At 47.1% G+C, this 25,661-nt stretch overlaps 1 protein-coding gene across 1 annotated transcript; it reads right to left on the bottom strand.

Annotated features, from left to right (window-relative positions):
- Nucleotides 1–483: 483 nt before the first annotated feature.
- FEM1B (fem-1 homolog B) lies at nt 484–14,860 on the bottom strand. Its single transcript, XM_075536106.1, has 2 exons — nt 13,995–14,860; nt 484–6,591 (listed from the first exon to the last, which is right to left on the bottom strand). Exons 1-2 carry the CDS (start codon nt 14,240–14,242, stop codon nt 4,959–4,961), a joined length of 1,881 nt encoding a protein of 626 aa, XP_075392221.1. The 5' UTR covers nt 14,243–14,860; the 3' UTR covers nt 484–4,958.
- Between the last annotated feature and the right edge of the window lie 10,801 nt (nt 14,861–25,661).

Raw genomic sequence — 25,661 nt, forward strand, 5'->3', positions numbered from 1 at the left:
AGCTAGTGGGTTTGATCCGCCTGCCTTGCAATTAGCAGTCCACTGCTTACTAGACAGCGCCATATAGTTACATACAGTGGAATGAAAAATTACCTAAATTGTATTAAACGTTAAAGACAAGCTCTGGAATTGTGTAGGACAGGTGAAGCCCATTTGCATTCTAAAAACTGGAAATGAGCAAATATATATCCAGAACATTTCTGGGAAACCACTCAAACGTTTGTTAATATTGAAAGTTAATAATTGCAGAGTTTTAATCATTACCCAAACGGGAGGAGGTATGGGTCAGGAAGGGAACTTTTTATTTACTACTTGACTTATTCTTCACTATATGAAAATGTTTCCAAATACGTAGCATTCTGACACCTTTTTTTTCAATTACCGGTAACTCAACAAAACATCGTCTCAACTAAAGGCATACACTGAACAATAAAGACACAAACTTCAAGGCAGGTTTTTTGTTTTGGTTTGAACATTTACTGAACACAAATATCAGTTTTTCCTTTTATACAGCAAGATTGTTCGTTTCAAATTAGCTGATCTATTAAGACGATCCATTGCCACAAAATGAAAAGTGATGCCCCGTGCCGGGTGTAAATGGGAAATGCCGTGCGCCATGGATCACTACCAGACCTCTGGTGAAGGCGGCCATGCTAGGAAAGCTCCTGGAATGTTTGACCGACCGAAGGGCGCGCTGGGATGGCGTCTCTGGTTCCAGGTCAGTCACAGCGAGCTGCTACAACAGCACGCGCCGGCCTCGCCGTGGAGCTGCAGGATGGGGCGCCGATCAGAAAGGACGGATTAGGCCCGTCAGACTTGACTCCTCTGTGTGCCTCGGAAGCCGGGCTGTAGTTCTTCCCCCTGAACTTTCCTCTTCAACCAACCAATTACGAAGCACCAACCAAATGCCATGCGCCCGTTTACTACACTTGATCAAAGCAGAAAGAAGTCCTTGTTCACAAGATGGCAAGCTTACATCTTTCTGACCACTCATCGTAACACACGACCCCCCACCCCCTGCACACACACACTCCAAATGAAACCTAACTTAGCCATGCACACTCATCAAGGGACACTCCCCAGACCCATCAAGTCCCTGTCTGTCCCCACCCAGGAGCGCAAACTACACACAACTAGGACTAGACACCACAGTCGACTCCGATTTGAAAACTAGTACACCATGATGGGTTTACAATTTACTTCAGAAAGCGTCGTCTTTGAGGCGTTCAATCCAGCCTGTCTGCAACAAGGGCCAGAGCCCTGCAGTGTACTGTATGAACCTAAGAGCTCTCTGCTCTCCACAGAGGCCACAACAGAGCTGGGCATTTGAAAAGTGGGGATGAACACCCAGCTTCAAATCTTAGGGACTATATAAGTTTCCGTACAACAATGGGCAGATTTTGGTTTTCTCTCATCTATTTTAATATTACGTCAGTATCTTGGCTGTGGAAAGCAAGCTACTCGTCAGTACAGACACCAACCTGGAAGGAATGGTGACGATTTGTATAGGCAACTGCCATGAAAACAAGCACTTTATAGGCTGTTTTCTATCCACTCCCTAATCAACCCACTGGCTGCTTCTACACCAGCAGCTCACTCCTCCCCAAAGAGATGCTTCTGCATGGAGAATCCCAAGTCTTTCTCAACTACAAGGGCAAGAACTGGTGGCAGGGGCTGTTCCTTGGGGATCTCATTTTCACAAACCCTGACCAATACAGGGCTGGTACTTAAGAAGTTGCACCTGCACCCCCATCCTCCCCTCAGTGCTATCACACCTACCTAGGTTTCTCACAATTACCAGTTACTGATCAGCTATTATTAGTACAATAGAACTCACCCCTGAATCAAGCAAGACCAAAGCTTACAGATGGTCTGTTTTGGGGACTTGCTTGTTTCAAGTTCCTGAAGCAACGAACCTTTGGGCATTGGGCCCTGAGCGGCTAGAGCTATTCGGATGGATGGAAAGCAATGATGTTGCCAGTGGCCAAACTCGTGTGTAAAAACTGGCCCTTCCTTTACCAGTGGAGGCAATGGATTTGCTGCCCACCCTGCGAGTTAAGCCACTACCTTCGCTCGAGGTCCATGTCACCTGCTCTAGGAAAAGGCCAAAGCCCCCTCGGTCTCACATGGTTTGCCATTAAAAACATCCGCCAGGGCCTCTCAATTGCCCAAATGTCTGACAGTCACTGACAGGCGGGATTCACTTGTAATGCCATCAAGAGTTAGTGGTCAAAGGCCCAATATGACCAATAAGAAAAAGAACAGAGAAAAGAGCTGAGATATAGAACTATCACCTTTCTTACCCACCGTATATATTCCTGTATAAGCCATTTTCAGCACATTACTTATGCAGCTTTTGTGGTAACAGTAGGTGCCTCAGCTGATATTCGGGTCGGCTTATACTCGAGTACATACGGTATTTCTTTTCCTCTTTCAAAAACAATAATACCAAGTACGGGGAAGGGTTAACTAAAGTTTTAAAGTAATTCTACCCCCCAAAAAAGAATTTTTTTTAAAAAACAGGCACGTAGAGCACTTGTTTCCAGAATGATTTTATACAGATGTTTCACAATACATACTTGGATTTTACACATCCTTAGCAGTACAGTGCACGATGTATTACTATAGTAGAGTTAAAAAATAAAAAGGGCTCCGCTACCACTAGCACAGGTGTTTATTCCACCGCCTTCCGATCCTTTCTCCTACTGTGTCAGCATCCGATCGGCATGGCCCTGCTTTCTCCAGCCTTCCGTCCTCCCTTCTCAGAGACATCCAAGTGTCACTAAATTGTGATGTCTGTATATGCACATTTCACCGTTATCCTCATTCTGTAAGCACTAACCAAAACAGTGCTTGTCCTGGGTAGCAAAAGGGACGGCATGTCGTCAAGCCCGCAGCGCTATCGGCAATCGTTAAGTCTGGGTGTTTAAAAAGCATGGACATGAGTAATGGGCACCAAGTGAACACCTCAGTTGAAGGATTTCTTACAGTCCAAAGAACAGGCCTTGAAGTAAAACCAAAAAAGAAAGAGTCCCACCTGAGCCACAGAAAAGGCATGATTCACTCACCTGGAAGTGGGACATTTTCCTTTAAAGGCGCCAAGAGTTGCCAAGAGCAAGGTAGTCTTTCCTTGATGCAGCCCAGGCAGGAGGGTCAAGGGCAGAAATCTCCAATCAGGGCTCATTCAAATACCCCACCCGCCACCCACCCCACTTAAATCCTTCTAATAGACCTTCCTTGTAAAAACTTCAGGGAGGGAAAATAGAAATCTACTACCATGCCAGAATTTAGGATCAGAACATTTCCCAAGCAGGAAGACACACTAAACAGAACTATAGGGGTTGTAAAAGTATCTTGCCTCTTATGTGGTGAGGCGGGGTTCAAGGTCTCCCTTCCATCCCCTCCCACTGTTGAAAGGACTTCATTTTGGGAGGTCTATTTTATTTAAGGTCCTAGGTGCTGATTTTGGCTTGGTCATGAGGCTATATTGATCCAACTGCAATATTTTTCTCATTCATACATCAACTGTTTATTGACACCTTAAGAGTTGATATCTGATGTTACCGTATCATAATGCTTTTCATTAAAGGAAAAAAAAAGGTGCAGGTCGTCACTGACAGTGCCAGGCATTATGAGGAGCTAAGGCATTCATTTGGCACTAGAGAGAAAAACACAGACATAAGCTAATTTTACTTTCTTTGCTGTTAACTTCCCTGGAAAGGAGTGCTCACCCTTTACTTGAACTGCTGTGATGCTGAATCATCACAGAATGCCCTTCATCTGATACGTACAATGTAGTGAAAACAAAGCAAAACAAACAAGCAAGCAAAGAAAACCCTAAAGGGCTCCTCTGTACAGCCTGCCAGGAAAACTAACATTTTATGGTTTAAACTGTGCTGCTCTCAGAAATACCTTTCAGAATGGCATTATGAACTTTCGTCATCAAAAACAATTGATTTCTTCTACCACACTAGTGGTTCTACTTATCAAAGACTAAGTAAAAAATTAATAATAAAATTTAAATCTCCGGGGTGCCCTTTTGTCATGCTGGACTCAGTCCATCCTGACTCAGGGTGGCTGACCCTGTGTGTTTCAGAGTACAACTGCACTTAGGGAGGCACAATGATGGCCCCTGAAATCGTAGCTTCCACATGTGGAAAGCCGGGAGGATCGGGGAAGGTGGAGGGGCAAAAATAGGCTGCATAGTGATCCTGTGATTGCACTGTGCATTCCTAATGTTGATGCCTGGGAGCTGAATCCCACTGGAACAGAAACTTCTAAGAATGCTAGTGCTCCAGCTGAAAGACAAAGTATCCATCAATATGCTTTAAAAGCTGGCTTTGGGTTACTACTTTGAATGTGCCACCCAGCACAATAGTACCATTTCACTAGATTGCCCGAAATTCATGTGTGTGGCTATCACTGTATGAGCACATTAGGAGTTAACTGTAAATTTTGTAAGTCCTCCTGATGTGAGGTGGTGTTCCACGGCACATATACAACTGAGGACCTCTACAGAGGCTTGGCATGTTGGAACGCCTGGGCATCCTGCTGTTTTCAAAGGTCCTTTAGGCCTTTTCCTTCAGCACATCCTCAAGGCTAACTGCATGGCTAACATGCTGACATAGGCTTTTAACAGAAATACGTTTTTAGGCAGCGGTTTAAAAAACATTGTCCGCTTCAAATAAAAAATGTTACATAAACAAAATAATTTATATTCACCTCTTAAAAAAAAACACCTTTAAGTTTAGCTATACTTAATCAATGTGGCTTCGCTTAGGGCATATTTCAAATTAATTACCAGAAGAGGCGAGAAAAACAGACAGAGCCCGTGGGGAGGATGGGTTAGAGGGGTAGTGAAAAGAAGGGTAGAATTGATGAACACATAATTCTAGTGTCTGCGATTAAAGTCCTTTACTTTTTAGCACCACATTAAACGATTTTACACATCCAGTCACTTAATGAAATCCAACAAACTCTTCCAGAGTTCTGGGGATCTGGTCTTGATAGTTAATGTCGTTAGCCCGAACTGCTCGGGCAGCCAGGCACTTGAGACTCATCTTCATTTGAGTTTTAAGTAGTATTTCCGATACCCCAGTCGTACTTTTGTCTAGCGGAGTTTTGTTCTGTTTATTTGTCATATCAGTGTGGGCGCCAGCTTCAACCAGGCTGATGATGATGGAGTGCAAGGTCAAAAAGTCACTGATGGGCCGGTTGTACTGCACGATGACATGAAGGGCGCTGTTCCCCTCATTGTCCACGGCGTTCACTTCAGCACCACAGTCCAGCAGGAGCTTAGTGACCAGAGCATTTGGAAAGCTGCAGACGTCATTAGTGTGGAAGTCATCGACTGGGGTGTTGGAGTTGACAGCCAGGTGGAGCAAGGTGAACCCTTCCCGGGTCCTGGGGTCCAGGTGAATCAAATTGTAGATCTGCTTGTTAATTCGGCACTGATCCTCCTCACTGCACTGCGTTTTGGTGGAGATGCACACTAAATACAGAAAGGTATACAGATTACATTCATAGTTGTCCATAGCGCTGTGGACATCAGCATCCTGGGTATTCTTCACTCTGTTCATACTCTGTTCTATTTCCAGCACACTGCATCGCAGCACACACTCGATGTCTGGGGCCTTCACACATTCATTCAGATGTATCATCTGGGAGAAAACTTGGGCAAATCGGAGAAGATCCTTGTGGGTGTTCCTGTTGCCTTTCTGCCTGAGGTGCAGCGCGTGGAGCCACAACTTGATGCACTGTTCAAACTCCATGTTATCCGCATAGACGGCCCCCCTGTAGATGATGGGATGGGAAACATCAATATTGTCAGCACCTAAAATCCGCTCCCGGACGATCAGACCTTCCATATGAAGAGCGTCTCTGTCTTGCCGGATGGACTCTAGTTCCTGAGGATTTCTGCATTCAGTTCTATTCCCATAGGCATGGATCGGTGGGAGAACCTCTTTCTCTAGGATGTCACCATCCTGAAACCTCTCCAGCATGGCCAAATAGAGATAGTGATATGTCTTCATGATGTCATAGTTCTCACGGTCGTTTGCAAAGGAGGCCCCCAAGAGTTCCAAAGCTTCGATCCGACTTCTCCGGTCACAATCGGCGTGAGAGAGCAGCAATTCGACAACATCAGCTTTACAGCTTTCCGCAGCGACTTTCAGGGGTGTCATCCCATGGCCGTTCACGACGATGGCAGCCCGCCATTTTATCAGCTCTTTGACAATGTCGATGTGGCCAGCTTCCGCTGCAAAGTGAAGGGCGGTGGCGCCACAGTGCGCTTTAGCATTGGGGTCAGCACGCTGTTCTAACAGGTAGCGGACCACATCGGTGTGCCCCTTATACGCTGCAATCATTAGGCAAGTGTTGTCATACTTGTTGGCGATGCTGATGTTGGCATTATTCTCAACCAAGTACTTCACGATGTCCAGTCTGCCATCAAAGCACGCTGCCCGGAGAGGGGTGGAGTTAGTGACCGTGGTGTGGTTCACATTGGCTCCGTGGCTGACAAGAAGCTTCACAACTTCAAAGTGGCCTGCTCCTGCTGCGCACCAGAGGGCAGTAGCACCGTCGATGACGTACCTGCACAGGAGAGGAACACTCAGTTAGAAAACAGGGGCCACGGCACGCGCATGACCCCGACTCAGCCCTCGCTCCCCACAACCGTCCCCAAACACCAAGTCAAGTCTGAAGAAAGCTGAAGATGCCTGGCTATTAAAGTGTCTGAGGTCTCAGGCTTGTCATTAAACAAGCAGCCATCGAGCAGGAAAGCAACAATGCCACACCAGCCTCTGTGATCACGAGGTGTCGACAAGAAGTGCTATCAGAAGTTCAAAAACAAGCAACCAAATGTGAACAGACGTGGATTTAGTGGAGAGCCAAAACCCACCTGTAAGATAAGTGGACAGTCCCTCTCAGAAGGGGCTCAAGGAAGGGCTGAGAAATCCAGGCTGCAGTATGTACTAATAAACCTCTTAACTATCCTCTAGCTCTTTAATATTTCCTCCCCAGTAAGGTTATGGTTTTTATTTGTTTTACCTCATTAATCATGTTAGATTTGCATATGTTAATTTGTATATTTAAGATCATTTGGTACATGAAAGTCAAGATAGATAACTCATCAGGAACTCATCAGTTTAGCAAACTGTAGGAAACAGTAACAGGAGTAATGGGTGCCTGAGGGAACAAAAAGGGGTGGGATCAAACAACAGAAATTGTACGTAAATGGATATATTGGATTGTGTAAGATATGGGGGAAAAAACAAAAAAACTACTCTAGAAAAAAAAGGAACAAGTGTTCCTGGGGGGTATGATGAGGGAGGGAGGAGATAAGGGGAGTTCATATCAAGGAGTTCAAGAAGAAAGGTTTTGAAACTGATTGTGGTAGCAATTGTACAACATTGCTTGATGTGACTGAACTATGGAATGTTATGATGTCTGTTAAAAGCCCCATTAAAATGACTAAAATGAATAAATAAATCATCTAAGTTAAACATGTTGCACAGAACCCTGACCTGGTGTGAGCTCAATATTGCCAGTGACTGTTAGTCTAGTGTAAGCCTCAGAAGAACTCTGAAGAGTCTCCAACTTTCCTCCAGCAAAATTAAGTAAATTTTAGGAAGCACAGTGGGAAAGCGCAAACCTGGGGAAACTCCGCGTCACCAAGCTGATGCACGGCCACCTCCTTTCCTCAACATCAGCAGTCAAAGGCTCCGATCCCTAGCCAATGTGGGGTCAGAAACCATTTTAGGAAGAATGATTTTTTTTTTTGAAGAATGATTTTCAGTAGATAGTTTTTTCCTAAGATGATCAAAGCCAATTAAAAAATTTACTTCCTCAGCCACATCACTTAAAATGAATTACTTTTCCATAAAACAAGATTGGGGGGGGGTGTCACATAATTAAACACTGAAGCAAAAGAAGTCAAACAAAAATAGTAATGTGCATATTACATTACTGCATCCATGTGGCTGTCTATACTGTTAGGAGACAAGATGCTGACGACTTTGCCTGACACTAACAGGAAGGAGCCCAGAGGGGACTTTCCTAAACAAACATGTCCATTTCGTGGAACTTTACTTATGTCTGAGAGTTTCAAGAAGTTGATGGGTAAAATGGCCTTTTTTAAAAATAAGCTATTATATACTTATTACGGTTTTTGTAAGCAGATCACCAGGCCCTTCTTCCTAGTTTATCTTAGTCTGGAAGCTCTGCTGGGACTGCCCACCGGTCGTGACACTGCTGGTGCTTGAGCAGCAAAGCACTGCCTCCACCTCACAGCAACCCGGTAGCCACCCCAGTACAACAAACTGACGAGTGGTGTACGAAAGACCTCCTCACAGGTGAAAAAGGCACACTGATTGATCACACAGGCTCTGCTGACATTCAGGAAGAGTTTCAAGAAAAGGTGCTAAAGTATCTAGCTACTGTATGGGCAAAGTAACCTTGACTCCAACTTCACGTTGAGCACAAAAATTAAAGAAAGGGCAGAGGCGTGTATGTAAAACACAAAACAATAAAAACTTCTCAGGAAAAAGAAAACAGACTACCTTCCTGACTTTGGGATCTTAAACAGAATACAAAAGAGTACAAACCATAAAAGGACTTTTTTCTGATTTATGAGACTTCATCACAATGAAACATGTCTGTTCTCTGTGGAGCAGTTCTCCTCTGCACTCATGGGGTCACAGGGGTCGGACAGACTCGAAGGCAATCTCACGACCCAGCAACGCCACTCCTTGGGGTAGACTACAGAGAAAACCCCAAACCAAGCCAGACCAGCCAAACCCCGGGCAGTCCAGTTGATTCCAATTCATAATGATCCTTTAGAACAAAGCAGATCTGCTCCATAGGGTTTTCAAGGCTCTACATCTTTAGGAAAGCAGGCAGCCTCATCTTCCCGTGCTAGGTTCAAACAATGGACCTTTCAGTTAGCAGTCTAGCACTTAGCTCGCTATGGCACCAAGAGAAATTAATAAAAATGTCCACCAAAAAGACTGTTCATAGCAGCTTTATTCATTTTTGTCAAACATGGGAAAACAACCAAAATATTCATCAGCAGGAGAATAAAGAAACTACAGTATATTCACACAATGCAATAGTATATAGCAATATTTTTAAATATTAATTTACTACTTAACCCATCAGCCACTCTGCAGAAGAAAATGAGGCTGTCTGCTCCTATAAAGATTAGTAATCTTGCAAACTCCATAGAGGGTCGTTAGGAGTTAGAACAGACTCAATGACAACAGATTAGGTTTTTTGTTTATGCATATTTTGTAATTGATCTAATTGAAAGATTTACATGACATTAAAAATACAAAGTGCTCTGAAAACCAAAAAATATATCAGATATACATGTATAAATGTATTAAAATATAATCTCATTGTTCAAACATTGTTTCATTTTAAAGAGCATTTTTTCTAATTGATCATTAATGTAATCTAAGAAAATAATGCATAGTATATAGTTATACATAGTTACATTTTCTTGCACTATTCTTCAAAAATGCAAAATTATTTTAATTACATGAACTTAAAACGAACACTCAAGTCAAGAACGGTTATGTACATATCTATGTAACATACTATACAAACCAATCACATGGAAACAAAGCACAACATTTGCCCAGGGATAAAGTTCAGAAGGCAGGAAGGGACAGGAAAGGATGAATGAAAACCTGTGAAGCCAGAGAGTTAGTAGAAAGTGTTGTACATTGTGAGGATTTCAGCCCAGTATCAAGAAACAAATGTGCATGGACTGTTGAATGCAAAGATGATTCCAACTCATAACTGTCACCCAATCATAAGAAGTTGAAAAGAAGGCTGTGGATGGCAGTGAAGCCCAAACTCCATTTGCAGGTCCACACGTGGATTAAGCCTCTGACCATAGTTGAGGAATGCAAATGGCTTTGTTATCAGAGAACACTGTAAAGGCGATCATTCTCCTGAAGCAAGAGGAAGCTGGATGTCAGGAGCAGGAGGGTACAGAATCTGTTGGTAAGTAAATGCTCGAACAAGTGCCTCCTTTGCTATGGGGCCAAAGAACTCCCATTAATGAACATTTTGATCAAAGAGTCCATGGAAGAATCCAGATCAAAGTGGGGGAAACACAACAGAATTTCAAATTCTCATGAAACCCACACTTCCTAGTTCTATGGAGACTGGATAAACTCCTGAAGCTACTGCCCCGATATAATCTTTTAAGCGTAAACCAAATACAGCACCTGAAGCCTGAAAACCACACAATAGCGTAATTCGCAAGATACGTTTGCCTTGAGCATTATCAGCTTGTAAGAACTATCTATATGGAATTAAAGTGAACACAAAAAGTCAAAAAATTAGAAGAAACCCTTAGCAAGCGTGAGCTTGTGTTAATGGAAAGAACCTGAGACAGGGGGAGGAGTACGGTACAGTCTCAACTCTGGGAATGTCGTCAATACCGTTACATGGTGTATGTAGAAATGACCCCCCAACAAAATAACTGTTTTAAACGTCCAATATCTTGCTGATTGTTTTCTAAATAATAGTCCTTCAGAAACATTCACTTTGGTAAATTTAAGATTTGTACATCAAAATATGAAGGGGAAACAAATACTTCGGACATTCCTGGGTCTGTAAAAGTTAGCGAAGATTACAAGTGTGTACACTTTCAAAACAAAGACCAAACGTGTTTAATAGAAAATAAAGTTACACCAAAATTAATGCAGCATTTACTTAGCTCTAATGGGAGTACTCTAACGATCTTTCTAGACTCAGTCCAAAGTTTGCAGTGTGTACACAATAAACTGTTAAACAAAAACTCGTGAAAACATGAAGCATTTCAGGATGAAAGATAAGCTTTCTGATCACAAAGCGAATCCACTTCCTGGTTCAATTTTAAGTAGAAAGTCCTGGTTCAAGCATTTGGAATGGAAACAAAAATTCATCAAAGGCACAGCTTCTGAGTCACTAACTGGTGGCTCTCCTTTCATTTCCACTAGTGTCGCTTTTCTTCTGTCCATTCATCCAATGTTGGTTGTTAAACCATAAATAAAATCATCTCAAGTGTTACTCCTAAAAATGTAATAAGGGCTCACATGTCAGCAAGGAACTGAATCTGGATGGGGGGCGGAGAGCACAGAGCGGGATCCCTTTCCCTCTTCTATAAGAATCCACCTGAGACGTGTATATTTCCAACAACAAAACAGAAAATTCATAAAAATAGAACACATTCAAGTTTCCTAAAGCATTGTGGACTTTTTAGCAGAACAGACTTATTTTTTAATGTGGTATGTATTTATTTTAATGTCTCCTTTATGCTGCATGCATGTGCATGAGCCAGGATGCCCACGTGTGCATATACACACACACATGTAGCACATCGAACCATAATCACAGAGGTACAGATGCTTAGAATGGAGACGAGATCATTTAGAGGAAAATACTAAGTAAACCAAAGGACAGAGGGTAAACTGTACCCCCCCCAAAAAAAAAAAATTTTAAGGTGACCTGTGAGGGACCAAACTCTAGACGGCACCTAAAAATGTCTACTTCAGTGGGCAGAGAGAACGTTTTCTTCCTCACCTGGCCACTGGGTTCATGTGCCCAAAGGAATCTAAGGAAAGAGTCTTGGCTTTCAAAAGTCAGCCCGAGGGTGAGCAAGCTCCTATTGCTAACAACTCACTCAGGCTGACATTTCCACAAGGCTGGGAATGAATGCAAAGTGCCCGCACCACATTTGCAAGTAACATCTGTTTTTCTGGTACTGAAATGACAAAACGACTGGGAGAAACAGCAAAATCATCTCACAGGGTGATGCGAGTGGGCAGCAAGGTGGTCATGAACATCAATTCTCCCCTTATCAGCTCCTCAAAAGTAGAGACTTTCCAATTTGCCTGTATCTTCCACAGACTGTGTTGGGAATCTTGGTCCATGGCAAGTCTTACATAAAATATATGCTGAAATAAATCCACATTGATAATAATCCATAAACTAAACAGATTCAAAAAGGCTCCCACAAGTCGCAAATGATGGAGATGTTTGCATTGGAGTCTTGGGATTTTTCCTCAGGATCATGGAAACCTGGTCTCCACTTCTTCCCAGTCTCACACAATCTCTTAATTGGCCTGGCAGGAATCCACTCCTGGAACCACACTAGAAGCACTTGTCACTGCACCTGCAGTGTGCTACTGCCAGTTTTTCCTCATTGCCTATGATCTTTTCAGACTCAGCTTGAATACCATCTTCAGCTGAAACCTTCCCTGGTTGCACCAAGCAAAGCTGTGCACTTCCTCCTCCCCTGGGCAACCCGACCCGCAACCCCGCCAGGCTTCCAGATAGTTCTCTAACCTTAAATGGCATGGCACCTGCAATCACTCATTTATGTATCTTTCTCTCCCCACCCCTTGCCCCACTAAATTCTGTCCACAGTGGAAACTGTATGTTATTCATTTCTGCCCCCAATCACTACCACAAAGCCTGGCATCCAACAGTGTTCAATAAATGCTGGCTTAGCCTACCATCATTTCACCATCCGATGTAGCAGCTCACAGGCTCCGTGGGGCATTCTGAATCATTTCAAGTGCTCCCAACTGCTGTCCCTGAAGAGCTTTCTCCTTGATGGCCAAGGAAAAGGGCACTAAGAAGCACCTTTCCAAATTCTGGAGAAAAGTTTCTGTCCCTTTGGCCGCAGAGGTCTGAACAAGCTCCCCAGCAGCTGGTACTGCAGAGGACCAAACTTCAGAGTGGGAGCTGGCACTCCCGCTGTAACGGACAGCTGGAGCAGAGCTGGAGGTGCAGGGCTCATTCAGCGCCACTGCTCGCTGGGTGTAGGCAAGAAAACCGGTCCCAGAAGAAGAGCAGCATGCATCAGGGCCCATCTCTGGTACAAGGGGTCAGCAAAGGCAGTCCCTGAGATAAGCCAGCACCCTGGATGATCATTTCATGAAAGGGTCATGCTCTTAAGATTTTCTCTCTCAAGAAAAAGCTCTTCTTATTTAAAGCTAAATAAGAATCTATGCTAAAATGTAATGCCCATGGTCATCTTTTTAAAAAAAATTTTTCAATCAGGTTCTAATCAGATCGCTTTCAGTGACCAAAGCGGTCCATAAACATTTACACTCAGACATCATCTACTTCGAACGAGGAAACTGACAGTACAGAACAGCTTATGGGCTAGTCAATAAAATACACCCTATCTAGCAAACTCTTTGAAGCTGTCATCTGAAAACCATGTGTATGCCCCTCTAGAACAGAAAGGAGGAGACTACAAAACCTGGCCGTTTTGTGTTCAACACAATCACACTCCAAAGTAAACCCAAGCAAGGGGCAAGCTTTAACTGTGGCCACATGAAATTTCTAACTCCCCACCTCCACTACCGGTGAGTGATCAAACTTCCCCACATTATCACATGTAACTTGACATTGCTCTCCTCCTCTCCCATACGCGGTCCAGTGCCACTCTTGTGCCCAACCGATCTCCCCGGAGCCCCAGGGAAGAGTCAGACCCTGGCTTGAGGTGGGTGGGTGGTAGTGAAATGACCCCTCAAAGGATTGGGGCTGCTGACGGCTCTGGGAGCGGCTGTTGACCGGCAGGCAACAGGCAAGCTGCTAAGGGCCTTAGCCAACCACTCACTTGAAAGGGGAAGGGGGCACTGGGTGGCCAAACCATTGACCAGAGGTCTTTCATGTTAATTGCTGCTCTTGGCCACAGCCCTCCCATATTGATCAAAATAAAACCTGGAGAGGCAGACCCCTCCCTCCACACCACACCGACGGTTCACAGACTGTCCAGGAGAGAAAGACACCCAGCTACCCAGCTAGAGGGTGTGGCTATCTATCCAAAGAGGGAAGGGGTGCAGATGAGGCAGCAAACCACGGGACGGAGGATGAGCGCCCGGTGGGCTCATTGGCGGCAGGAGGAGGTACACCCAGTGGGTGGTGAATACCGACATCCAGAGGGTTCCGCGCGCCTCGAGAGAAGGCTGGAGTGGGGCTGTACCTACCCGTCGAAGCGGACGGTGCCAGTCTGCTGAGTCTGCACTCGGTAGTGTTCTAACAGCAAGCGGACCACCTTGGCATGCCCATTGCGGGCCGCGATGATGAGGGGCGTGGAGCGCTGCCCGCCCTGTTGGCTGACATAGCCCAGCAGGTAGCGGATATCGCTTTCGGACCGGTTGAGCAGCAAGGCGGCCAGGGTCAGCACCTTGCCCTCGCTGGCCGCCTTGTACACATAGCCAGCCAGGCCCTCCATGGCCGCCGCCAACTCCAACACCCGTTTGGTCGCCACCGCTGCTGCCGCCAGGCGCCCCCGGAGGCCGCGTTCGCCAGAGCTTCAAACGTGGACCCTCACAGCCCATTCAACAGGACGCCGCCGCCGCCGCGCCCAGGCAGCAGTGCGGCCCGGCAGGGCGGACACACAGAGGGGGCCTCGTGCCGCCGCGGGGGGCGCGCCGGTGACCCAGCCCCGACGGGGAGGAGGGAGGTCAGGGCCGCCCCCAGGGCCCCAGGCGGCCGCCCTGGGCCAAGGGGTTCTCCATGGCGGCCACCGCCCCGGGGCTCGGGCCGGACCCTCCTCCCAGCGGGCTGCGGCAGGCGCGCGCCCGAGCTACGGGTCGCGGGCGGGATCCCGAGAGGCCCGCGCGCCCCAGACGGCGCAGGCGGAGCGCGTCTCGCCCGCCTCGGGCCTCACGCTCGCCGGCCTCCAGCGGGAGGCCACCGCAGAAGCTCGCCCACCGGGCCGCGGAAGGGCTGGGCACGGGGGTGGCTTTGGGGGACCCGCGTCCCGTGGGGTGGGGGGTCCAGAGCGGGGCGGGACGCGCGGCCGCGGCAGCAGCAGCCCGGAACTCCAGGCGGCGCGGAAGGCCGGCCTACGCCGCCCGGGCGGGGGCGGGGCGGGGCGCGGAGCGGGGGCGGGGCCGGCCGAGAGGGGTGTCTCTTCCAAAGCCGGCCGGCGGGACACCGAGACCGCCGAAGAAAGGTTCTGGTGCGCAAATGGGCCCCCACCCATTGACGCCTGGCCATGTGTCCTGAGTGCCCTTGATGCCTGGGGACAGACACACACACACGCCTCCATGGGTCCCTAGCCAGAGTGGCAGCAGAGTGGGTGCGCTCAATCTCGCCCAAGCAGCTCACCCCATTTGACCAGGGACATCTGGGGACTCTGCCCAGGGAGGGAATTTTGCTACATGCCCATTTGGGGGCTTCTGATCCATGCAGGTGTGAACTATGACCTCCGACCGAAAAGGGAGAGGGAGACATGCATGAGAAATGGGGGACCCAAAGGAACTCAAGAGGAGAATTCGCAGAGAGCAGAACTGAGCCTGGCAAAGTCAAGGTTTCCTCACTTCCCTCACAAAGCATTTCAAGTTTCAAGAAACCGTTTACCCAAGAAATACTAGAAGTCTCTACAAGGCTCTCCAGCAGTGCTGTCTGGTAAGCACTGGGGGGCTGGCCACAGTGATGGTTCAAACCCACCTTCCACTCTACAGGAGGAAGTCCAGGCTGTCTGCTAAAGATTTGCAGCCTCCTTACTTCATACGGGGTCACCACAAGTCAGAATCAACGCGTTGACGACGAGGTTGGGTTTTTTTGTTCCTGTTGTTTGTTTTGGTTTGGTTTTTGCTTGTTTGTAATTGGGGTCTAATTTTTTTTTAATTAACCGCCATGAATCAATGTTGGCTCATAGCGACCCTACAGGCTGCCCCTGTGAGTTTCCAAGACTGAAACTCCTTATGGGAGTAGAAAGCCTCCTCTTTCTCCTGTGAAACCACTAGTGGGTTCAAAATGCTGCCCTTGCAGTTAGCAGTCTAACAAGTAACCACGATGCCACCAGGGCTCCTTGATGTGTGATAAAAAAACAAATAACCCAACAAAAACCTCACTGCCACTGAGCTGATGCCACCTCAGACTGACCCTCTAGCACCTGGAATTCAGCCCCTTCCCCACAGGGGACTGAATTGTTGTGAAGTAGGCAGCAATAAACAAGTAAACAAGAGTATCCTTATCATTAGTTATTTGCTAAGAAGAAAATAAAATAAAGTTGGGGGCAGGGGGGACACTAATTTGGTGACCAGGGAAAAACTAAATGTCAAGTGACAAGGACAAACTATTCTTGGCAGAGGGAATGATCTAATATAAAGGCTTGGAGGCGTGAACTCTCTTGGTGAACTCAGCACAGTGCAGTCAATGTAGTAGGGACGCACTCAGATATGTGACCTGGGGCTACCTCCTCAACGGAGTTCCAATTCTCATTGGCTTCAGTAGTGCCCCCAGACCCCTCATCTGCTCTTCCCTCCCGCCCTGCTCCCTCTGGGCACTGCCACCATCAGAGCGCCAACTGTCAGCCTGCTTCCCTAGCACACTGTCAGCCTCTCTTCTTTTGCTCTGTTATGTCCCTGCCTCCTGCTTCACCCACAGGACTTTTTGAAGGTCATTTAAAAATCCAGACAAGACCCTCTCTCCCGGTTTTGTTGTCTGAAACCAACATGATTCATCCACATGGAGTTTGCTGGGCATGAAACTTCCTCCTTCCTTCTCCTGCCCTCTCCCCCTCACTCTGGCGGTGTAACTGGGAGGTTGCTAGGGGGTGTGGCTGGGGCTCAGAGCCTTCACTGAGTGACCTCCTCCCCAGAGAGAAATGCCATCTCTGCTCCAGCAGCCGAAAGCCAGGGAGGATGTTCCCTGTTGTCGTTGGTATTCACTGCGGGTGCCTAGTCCACGGTTCTGGGCTCCTGGGAGCTCCGTAACTGTGCACTGACCGGAGACTTTTGGGTTGTGCCTGGAGAGTGACTGTGCTGTGGGCTGGTTGTGCAAACCTGGAGAAATGAATAAACAAGAACAGGGTGCTTTGCCAAAGACCAGATCCCTGTGTTCCTGACCTCTTCCTTCCTTTTGACAGAAAGAAACAGAGCACCGAACAATGGTCAAGGTTAATCCTGAGGAGGTAGAGCCTGATGGACATTGACTTGCTAAGGGCAACACTGCACCTTCCCCCTGAAGCAAAGGCAGGACGAAGTCTCCCCAACACTGTATTTCCTGGGAGGAGGCGGCCTCCGAGCACAATCGCTGGACCTTCCGTGAGCATTTCTCTTTCTAAGACAGATTGTGCTGTCCTGAGGGGGCATGATCACAAAGTTCTAATAATGAGCAGAGAAAACTTTGATCCGGCGGCATATGTGGAAAATAGAGCGTGGGCACACAGGCTGACGCAGGCCAAAGCTGTGTGTGACTGCATCCAGAAAACAATGCAAAATGAATGGTTTATAGACCAAGTGGATGGGGGCTGGTTCTCGCCGTAAACAAACTGAACACGAACAATAGCTTTCACAAACTCTTTGGTCTGACCTGCTGTTGCCACCAGAGTCGGAAGGGTTTATGTGCTGATCCAGCAGGCCAACGTGGGGAAGAAGCATGAATGTTCGCTTCCTTCATTTCTGTCTGAGTTTGGAGGAAAACTCCCTTCAGCCAGTCTTCCTGATTGTGTGTGTGTGTGTGTGTGTGTGTGTGTGTGTGTGTGTGTATCTGCTCCATCTGTCTTTCCCATAGACCAGCGGTTCTCACCCTGTGGGTCATGACCCCTTTGGGGGTCGAGCGACCCATTCACAGGGGTCGCCTGATTCATAACAGTAGCAAAATGACAGTGATGAAGCCGCAACGAAAATAATGTTATGGTTGGGGGGTCACCACCACAAGAGGAACCGTATGACAGGGTCGCGGCATGAGGAAGGTTGAGAACCCCCTGCCCTAGACCCAACTACTGCTCCCTGCCTTCCCAGATTGCCAGGGACACTGTTTAGGGCTACTGCTCCTTCTCTCTCCTTGGGGCGTCACCACGGTAGTTAGGTTGGAAAGGGGGGAAGCATGGGGGGACTCAAGATGGCATTAGGACAGCTTCAAGGCTTAGGATGGAGCTGGGGCTCTTGCTGAAGGCTTATCGAGTGCCTTTGATTTTAGGTACTAACCCAGTGCCAAGTCTGACTGCGGTGCATGAAGGATGTGTCTCAGAGTTGTATAAAATAGATGCAAACATATTTGTCTTCTGGTGCTGTTGAAACAGCAATGCCACAAGTGGGTAGATACAGAGAACATAAATTTATCCTCTCGGTTTAGGAGACTACAAGTCCCAAATCAGGGCACTGATCTAGAGGAAGGGGTGGCTGGGTCTGGAGGACCATCCTTGTTTCAGCGTCTGCAGCCCTGGCGCTCCTCGGTTCCTGGGTAGAACGGTCTCCCTCATGCGTGCAGCTTGGTCTCTGTGTCTGTGCTGCCACTTAGACCTCAGAAGAGATTAGGTTCAGGCTACACCCTATGCTGATATCTTCTCATGAACGGAACAGAAAGCCTTGCTCTCCGAAAAGGATGACTTCCACAGGCCTAGAGAGTAGGATTCCAACACACATGGGTGGGGAGCGCAGTTGGATCCACAGTAATCCTCTCCACTTCCCACACAGGCATGGAGAAGGAGAACCTTGGTCTCAAGTGCTAATCTGGCTAGATTTACTTAAATCCCCTCTGTATGTCTACATGGACTAACTGTGGATGTGAGCACATTGCCTCGTCTGTAAAAACAAGTTTAATAACGACTGAGCTTGCAGGCTTGAGGACAGATTTGTTGCCTGCCCCCTGATTCTCACCTGCTCCGGAGGAAAAGGAGACCACACATTCAGATATCATTTCGGGACACCCACTTACTGTGCCTTAAACAAGACAAGACAGATCAGCCCGGTGAGGGGCCTTCCATTGTGAGACCATACCGGCGTCGAAAGACTCACAGATACGTGGCCCCTTAAATAGGATAGAGAGGGGGAAACCCGGTCACAAAGCATGACTGGCTGCAGTGATAGGCAAGATGACAGAGTGGAGAGACCGAGGTTGTGTTGTATAGGCCACTGCAGATGAGAAAACATACGAGACTGGCTCAGCGCCTTCCGACCACCATGGTCAGAAGTCTGACTCATGATCACGGAGCCCTGGGACCCCAGTTTCCATCAAGGGTACACCCAGGCAATTTCCTAAGGGCTCGACTGCCCCACTGGGCTGGCCAGGGGATCCCAGCAAACAAACTCTCCCTGAGGGCAAAGCTTGTCACACTGCCTGTCAAGGCCCAGGACGCACTCCATGCAAAAGGGACACAGGAGGAGACTCCAGAGGGGCCCTTCTAGCCTTCTGCAAACGCCGTGCCTGCCCAGGAAAACACGCCCCATCCCATCCCCATTTCCACTGCGGAGATGTGTCTACCTCCGAGAATGGGAGGGTCTGGGGCAGCCCATTACCAAAGCTTCCGAAATCCCCGCAGAGCGACAGAAGGAAGATGCCGTGATCACTTTGGCGAACAGAAAGTCACTGCTGACGAGCTTCTACGAGCCCAGTCTCAGAGGGCTGAGCTCCGGGCCTTCAGCTCCTCTGCCTCCCATTCCCCCTGTCTTTTCCTGGAAAGCAGAAGGGAAAAAACAAAGCCTAGAGTGGGGGAGAGAGTGCAGTGAGCCTGAGTTCATAAACCCACTCACCCCTGCCCAGCCTAGGTTTCCCAGGAAAGTAGATTGTGGTAGACTGCTTTGTTCTAATGCAGTGGTTCTCAACCTTCCTCATGCCGTGACCCTTTCATACAGTTCCTCATGTGGTGGTGCCCCCCCCCAACCATAAAATTATTTTCGTTGCTACTTCATCTCTGTCATTTTGCTACTGTTATGAATTAGGCGACCCCTGTGAAAGGGTCGTTCGACCCCCCCAAAGGGGTCGGGACCCACAGGTTGAGAACCACTGTTCTAATGCCTCTTTCCTGGCTGCCTAGTGGTGGCCAGCTAGTTGTTGAGACAATAATTAACAATGACTAGCCCCGACTGCCTGCTTACTGTGAGGCAGGCCCCACGCTGAACACGGCACATAGAGGGTTGTTGTCCGTCGCTGTGATTCTGACTCTTGGGCGCCCCATGTGTGCAGAGTGTAAGTGCTCCGTGGGGTTTTCAGGATCTTTCAGAAACAGTTCTCCACTGCTAACGTACCTCTGAGTGAATCTGAACAGCCATCCTTTTGGCTAGTAGTCCAGTGTTTAACAGTTTAACACAATCAGGCTAGTATTTTAAATTTGTACAAGTCTCTGAAGTACACGTCATTACCAGCACCCCCATTCTACGGGCATATGGAGCCTTGGTGGCTTAGGGGTTATGCACAAGGTCAGCAGTTCGAAATCAGCCACCAGCTCTTGAGGAAGAAATATGGGGCTTTCCCCTCCTCACAAGAATGACGGTCTCAGGATGGTGGCGCTGAAAACATGAAAGAAGGAAGCCAGTGCAGCTCCTAAAATGGAGGCCATTGCGAAGGCATTAAAGGCCACGAAGGCCATGCTGGAAGGTGTCTACAGCCACACAAAATACGAAGATCCACATGTGACCAACCTTCCGGCAGCCCATGACCCTGAGGCAGTCCAAATGCCCTCGGAAGAGTGCCCACAGAAGAAACAAGTTTGACCACTAGGCCGTCATCAAGTTCCCTCTGACCACGAGTCCACTATAAAGAAAATGAAAGGTAACACCACACTTATGATCATGGTGGATGTCAAGGCCAACACGCACCTTGACATTGGTGGTGAAGAACTGTATGACATTGGCATAGCCAAGGTCAACACCCGGATCAAGCTTGTTGCTGAGAAGAAGGCATATGCTCGACTGGCTCCTGACTGACACTTCAGATGTTGTCAACAAAATCAGAATCAGCTAAACTGAGTCCAGCTGGCTAAGGTTAAATATAATTTTTTTTAAGTATAGTCTCAGAAACCCACAGGGGCAGTGAGTCAACATCAACTTGATGACAGTGAGTTTGCTTGGTATTTTGTTGTGCTTGTTTGGGTTCTACAGGTGAGGAAGCAGAGTTGTTGAGCATGATGGCCTCAGAACTGCTGTGAGAGACTCTCCTCTGTCCAGGCCACACACATCAACACTGCGTGCTGTCTCACTGCCCTGCTGCCAACTTTCTGGGCTTAGATGCAAGGGCTGAGCACCTCTCAGAGTTGCCCCCACCTTGCCTGCTAGGACCCAGGTGAGAAGCCCCCAAGGCTTTCTGAGGTCCTGAGTGTAATCCCCTAAAATACTATCATCTACACTACCCTAACTTACTCCATGTTTGCAGTGCACCTAACACACCTCACCCCAGTCTCTGTGGAATTTTTACAACTTTCTGTACTGCTCAGGGACAGACAGTGTGTGCGCAGCAGCTGGACACTTCCCTTAGTGAAGAAGATTGCTTGTACATCACAAATGGTGCCCTTTCTGTCTTTATCTGATAGTTAGTTATCAATGGCCTTTACATCTTGTGGTTGTCCTGTGACTTGGGTAAAGTAAGACACCTGGGAAAGCACGTGACTCCCCCAGAAAACACATTCCAATGTGGACAAGATATACACTCCTTGTGTTGCAGTCACTAAGGGGGCTCCACCACACCGCCTGCATTGCAACCGGAGTACTTCTAATGAAACTCCTTTCTTTTCTCTAACTTGCAGTGGGTGAGTCTGTCTCCACTGCTCCAGGGCACCAACCCTTGGTTGGAGTAACACCATCACTGCACGCACACAGGACAATCCTCGTTGTTCCCCAGGAACACGGGTCCAGATCCAAAGCAAATGCCAGAGATCGTCCTTGATTTTTCCAAGTGCTCAACCACGTTTTCACGTTTCTTCCTTTCCACAAATAGTGGAACTTCCACCTTACTCCTTTCCACGAACAGTGGCATCTCTGTGGCACTTTAAGGATCCTTGGTGGCACTGTGGTTTTAAGTGTTGGGCTGCTAAGCAAAAGATGTGCTGTTTGAACGCACCAGCCCTATAGGTGAAAAATGTAACAGTCTGCTTCCACAAAGATCCGCAGCCTCCGGAGCCCAATGAGGATGCTCAAGTCTGAGCTGCCGGGTCCCTGTGAGTCCCAATAGAATGGACCCAATTCCAGAAAGTTGTTATACATCGACCTGGTGCTGCTGTGGGATGAACATCACAAAGTCGAGGTTCACACCCACCAGCTGCTCCATGGGAGGAAGATGAGGCTGTCTGCTCCCATAAAGATTTACAGTCTCAAAAACCCCATATAGGGTTGCTGTGGGTCAGAAACGACCTGCTGGCAGTGCGTTTGACAGGCTGCAAAGTACTTTCTTGTCCACGTGACCCAGCCTCCTCTCTCCAGGCCTCTCACCCGACCACCCTCGATAACTGAAGAAGCACGTAACATGGCAGTTCAGAGCCTGAGTGTCTGAATCTACTTGCTAGCTGTGTGACTTGGAGCAAATTACTTACTTAATCTCACTGCATCTCTGTACTGCAGATAATAAGAGTGCTTCCCCAACTGCCCTGGAGTAAGAGATTGGTAAGTATTGGTTGCTATTATCACCCTTTCATTGTATCTTCCAAAAACCCTGTGAGGATGAACAAAGCGAGTAAGTTCTTGTCATGAGAAAAAGGAGGTTAAACCAGATGACTCTTCTAGGTCCATCACGCGATGATACAACCGTGAATCATTGCTATTTGTGGTCAAGTCTTCGCTTCTCAAGATTGTAGCAGTCTCCTCGAAGCCCTGTCCTTAAAAAGAAAAAAAGCCCTGTCCTGAGAGGCTTGTATACAGTAGGTTCTCCCAGCCTCGGCCTGGGGGTGGGGTGGTGATAGCTCAGTGCCACGATCCCTCCCTCACGCAGGCACTGGATGGAACCAAGGAGAAAATTCCTACAAACTCTTGAGCACAGATTCTGCCACTTAGTAAATGTCTAATAATTGACAGCTCCTCGGTATCTCCATTTGACAGCAAAGCACCCAAGCATGGATGTGAAAAAGAATAGACTCTGGGGCCAAACTACCTGGATTCATCCTACCGCTGACCTGTGAGACTGAGCAAGTTAATTACCTATTTTGCTCCTCAGTTTCCTCATCTGTCAGATGGGCCTGATGATAACCTGCTTTACAAGGTTGTTGTGTGGGTCAAAGGTGTTAGTAGGAAGCGCACCCAGAACCCTGCCTGGCATCTGTTTAGTGAGTGGAAGTGCTTTTCCCCGTCATTTGCAAATGAGGAGACAGGGACGTAGACCCATCAGACGACGTCTCCAAGCCTTTTGGAGCTAGGATCCAAACCCAAGCCTGTCTGATTCTGGAACCTCAATCCTATTATTAAGATATGACACCACCCCATACAATTCATATACATTTTTAATTGGTATTTTACCAGTTTGAGGATCAACACAGACGGTATGAACAATTTCCACATGATTCTTAATGCACATACCAAAAATCTAAGAAGCCAGCAGTGATCATTCTTTTTAACCTTCCACTGACTTTCTAGCTTTAAATTTGGAAACAAAGTTTCCTCGAGAGGATATCAAGGACCAATATTTTCAATTGTTGATAGACTGCTACATCATTGTTGTTACTGCTGCCAAGTCAGTACGAACTCTCACCGCGACCCCGTGAACACGGCCCAGAACACAGAAACACAGCCCAGTCCAGCACCATCCTCACAATTGTTAGTTTGTGCCCATTGCTGCAGCCACTGTGTCTGTCCACCTTATTGGGGGCTTTCTCTCTCTCTTCTTTTTTGGCTGACCCTCTCTCCACCTTGCCAAGTATGATGTGCATTCCCAGGGACAGATCTGATCCTGTGTCTACAGTAGATAAGATGGAGTCTCACGATCCTCCCTTCTAAGGAGCGTTCTAGCTGGACTTCTTCCAGCACAGGTGTGATCATTCTTCTGGGAGTCAATATGCTTGACCACCACCATCATTCAAATGCCTCAGTTCTTCCTCCGTCGTCCTGATCCGTTGGTCAGCTTGTGCACACATAGGAGGGGATTGAAAATACCTTGACGTGGGTTAGGCCCACCTTAATCCTCAAAGTGACTCCTTGGCTCTTTAACACTGTAAAAACCACTTTTTCAGCCAACTTGCCCAATGCAAGATATTGTTTGCTTTCCTGCCTGCTGCTTCCACATGTGTTCATCGTGGATACAAGTAAAATGAACACCATGACAGCTGCCAGATTTCCCAATTTATCGTTGCTTATTGGCCCAGTTGTGAGCTTTTTTGTTTTCTTTACATTGAGGTGCGATCCGCACTGAAGGCTGTAGCCTCTGATATACAAAACTAAGTGCTTCAAGCCTTCTTCACTTTGGGGAAGCTGGAAGACAGCAGGCTGCTCTCAAATCATAGCACGGAACAAGTGGCCTTTTCCTCAGCTGTGTCTGGTGACATGGCATAGCATTCCATCAGGACTGAGGCCCAAGAGCCTAAAAAAAACTGGCACCACCCACACCTGTCCTCTAGCTTGGAATCTGAAGCAAAGCCCTCATTAGGCACGCCGATGTAACCCCAAAGCTGGGCCCCAGCCTTTCAGCATGGAGAGGCCTGGGCCTGCGGGCTTTCCCCATTTCTGAGGTATGATTCACCCAGAAGGCAAGACCAGACAGACTTGTACCAAGGTAAGGAGGGCTGGGTAGTGTTTCCAGAGGAAAAAGGAAAACAAACAGGGGTTGGAACTGGGCAGGGCTCACAGCTGGCTGCTGGATACAGGAGAGGTGCAGGAGGAGTAAGGTCGAGGCAGTCTTTGCTGGAGGAGCTGTGTAAAACGTGGCCTTCTGCTTCCTTGCAGTCAAATACACGGAGTTCAACACGAATCCCGCTGTGCCTCTAAAACTCCAGGAAAACACATATCACATTTCACGTGTGTACAGCCCAATCTGATGTTCAAAGTACTTGCATACAAATAGCCTTAATTTTGAGCTGTTTATATATATATATAATATTTCTCCAACACTATATGCTTAAGGGAACAGTAGACAAAGAACCACTAAGCATTGTAAACATATATTCCCCAAATGAGAGACCCACTAAATACATCAACCAATCACTCCAAAAGATGAACAAAGAAATCACAGCCTCAACAATTACAGTAGGTGACTTCAATACACTGCTCTCTGAGAAAGATCACAGGGAAAGAAACTCAACAAGGAGGCTAGAGATCTAAACGCTATAATTAAACAGTTTGACCTGATAGATATTTACAGAGCTTTTAATCCAAATTCAAAGAAATTCACATTCTTCTAAAGTCCACATGGCACATATTCAAAGATAGACCACATGCTGGGGCATAAGGCGAATCTACATAAATTCAAGCACATTGATATCATACAGACCTCTCTCTCTGACCACTGTGCCATGAGGCTGGAAATCAATAAAAGGAAAGCGAAGAAAACAGGAGCAAACAATTGGAGGATGAAAAACTCTCTACTGCAAAAGAAGTGTGCACTGGCACAGATCAGAGATGAAATTAGGAAATTTCTAGAAACCAATGAGAATGAGAACACGATGTACCAAAACGTATGGGACACAGCAAAGGCAGTTTTCAGAGGAAGTTTCATAGCAATACATGCATAACTGAAAAATGAAGAGAATTATGACTTATATACTGGCACAAAATTTACAGCAACTAGAGCAGAGTTAATAGTATAACGCCTCAATTTTTAATTTCAGGGGAAAAAATTTTTGTTCTTTACTTTCATAGTTACCAATATATATATATAAACCAAGTATATTTAAAAATATAAAATTTGCAATTTAAAAAAATGTAACCAATTGTCACATTCATCCATGGATTTATAATACAAGAATAAAAAAATTCATCTTCATTTCTACATTGTTTTTCATCTTA

The sequence above is a fragment of the Tenrec ecaudatus genome, chromosome 17, assembly GCF_050624435.1.
Source record: "Tenrec ecaudatus isolate mTenEca1 chromosome 17, mTenEca1.hap1, whole genome shotgun sequence".
NCBI classification, from domain to species: domain Eukaryota; kingdom Metazoa; phylum Chordata; class Mammalia; order Afrosoricida; family Tenrecidae; genus Tenrec; species Tenrec ecaudatus.

Excerpts from the sequence above, each read along its gene's own strand:
- FEM1B (XM_075536106.1), bottom strand. The coding sequence starts at position 14,242 with ATGGAGGGCCTGGCTGGCTATGTGTACAAGGCGGCCAGCGAGGGCAAG. Across the intron at positions 6,592-13,994 it reads GGCACCGTCCGCTTCGACGG|GTACGTCATCGACGGTGCTA; the intron begins GTAGGTACAGCC and ends TCTCCTGTGCAG.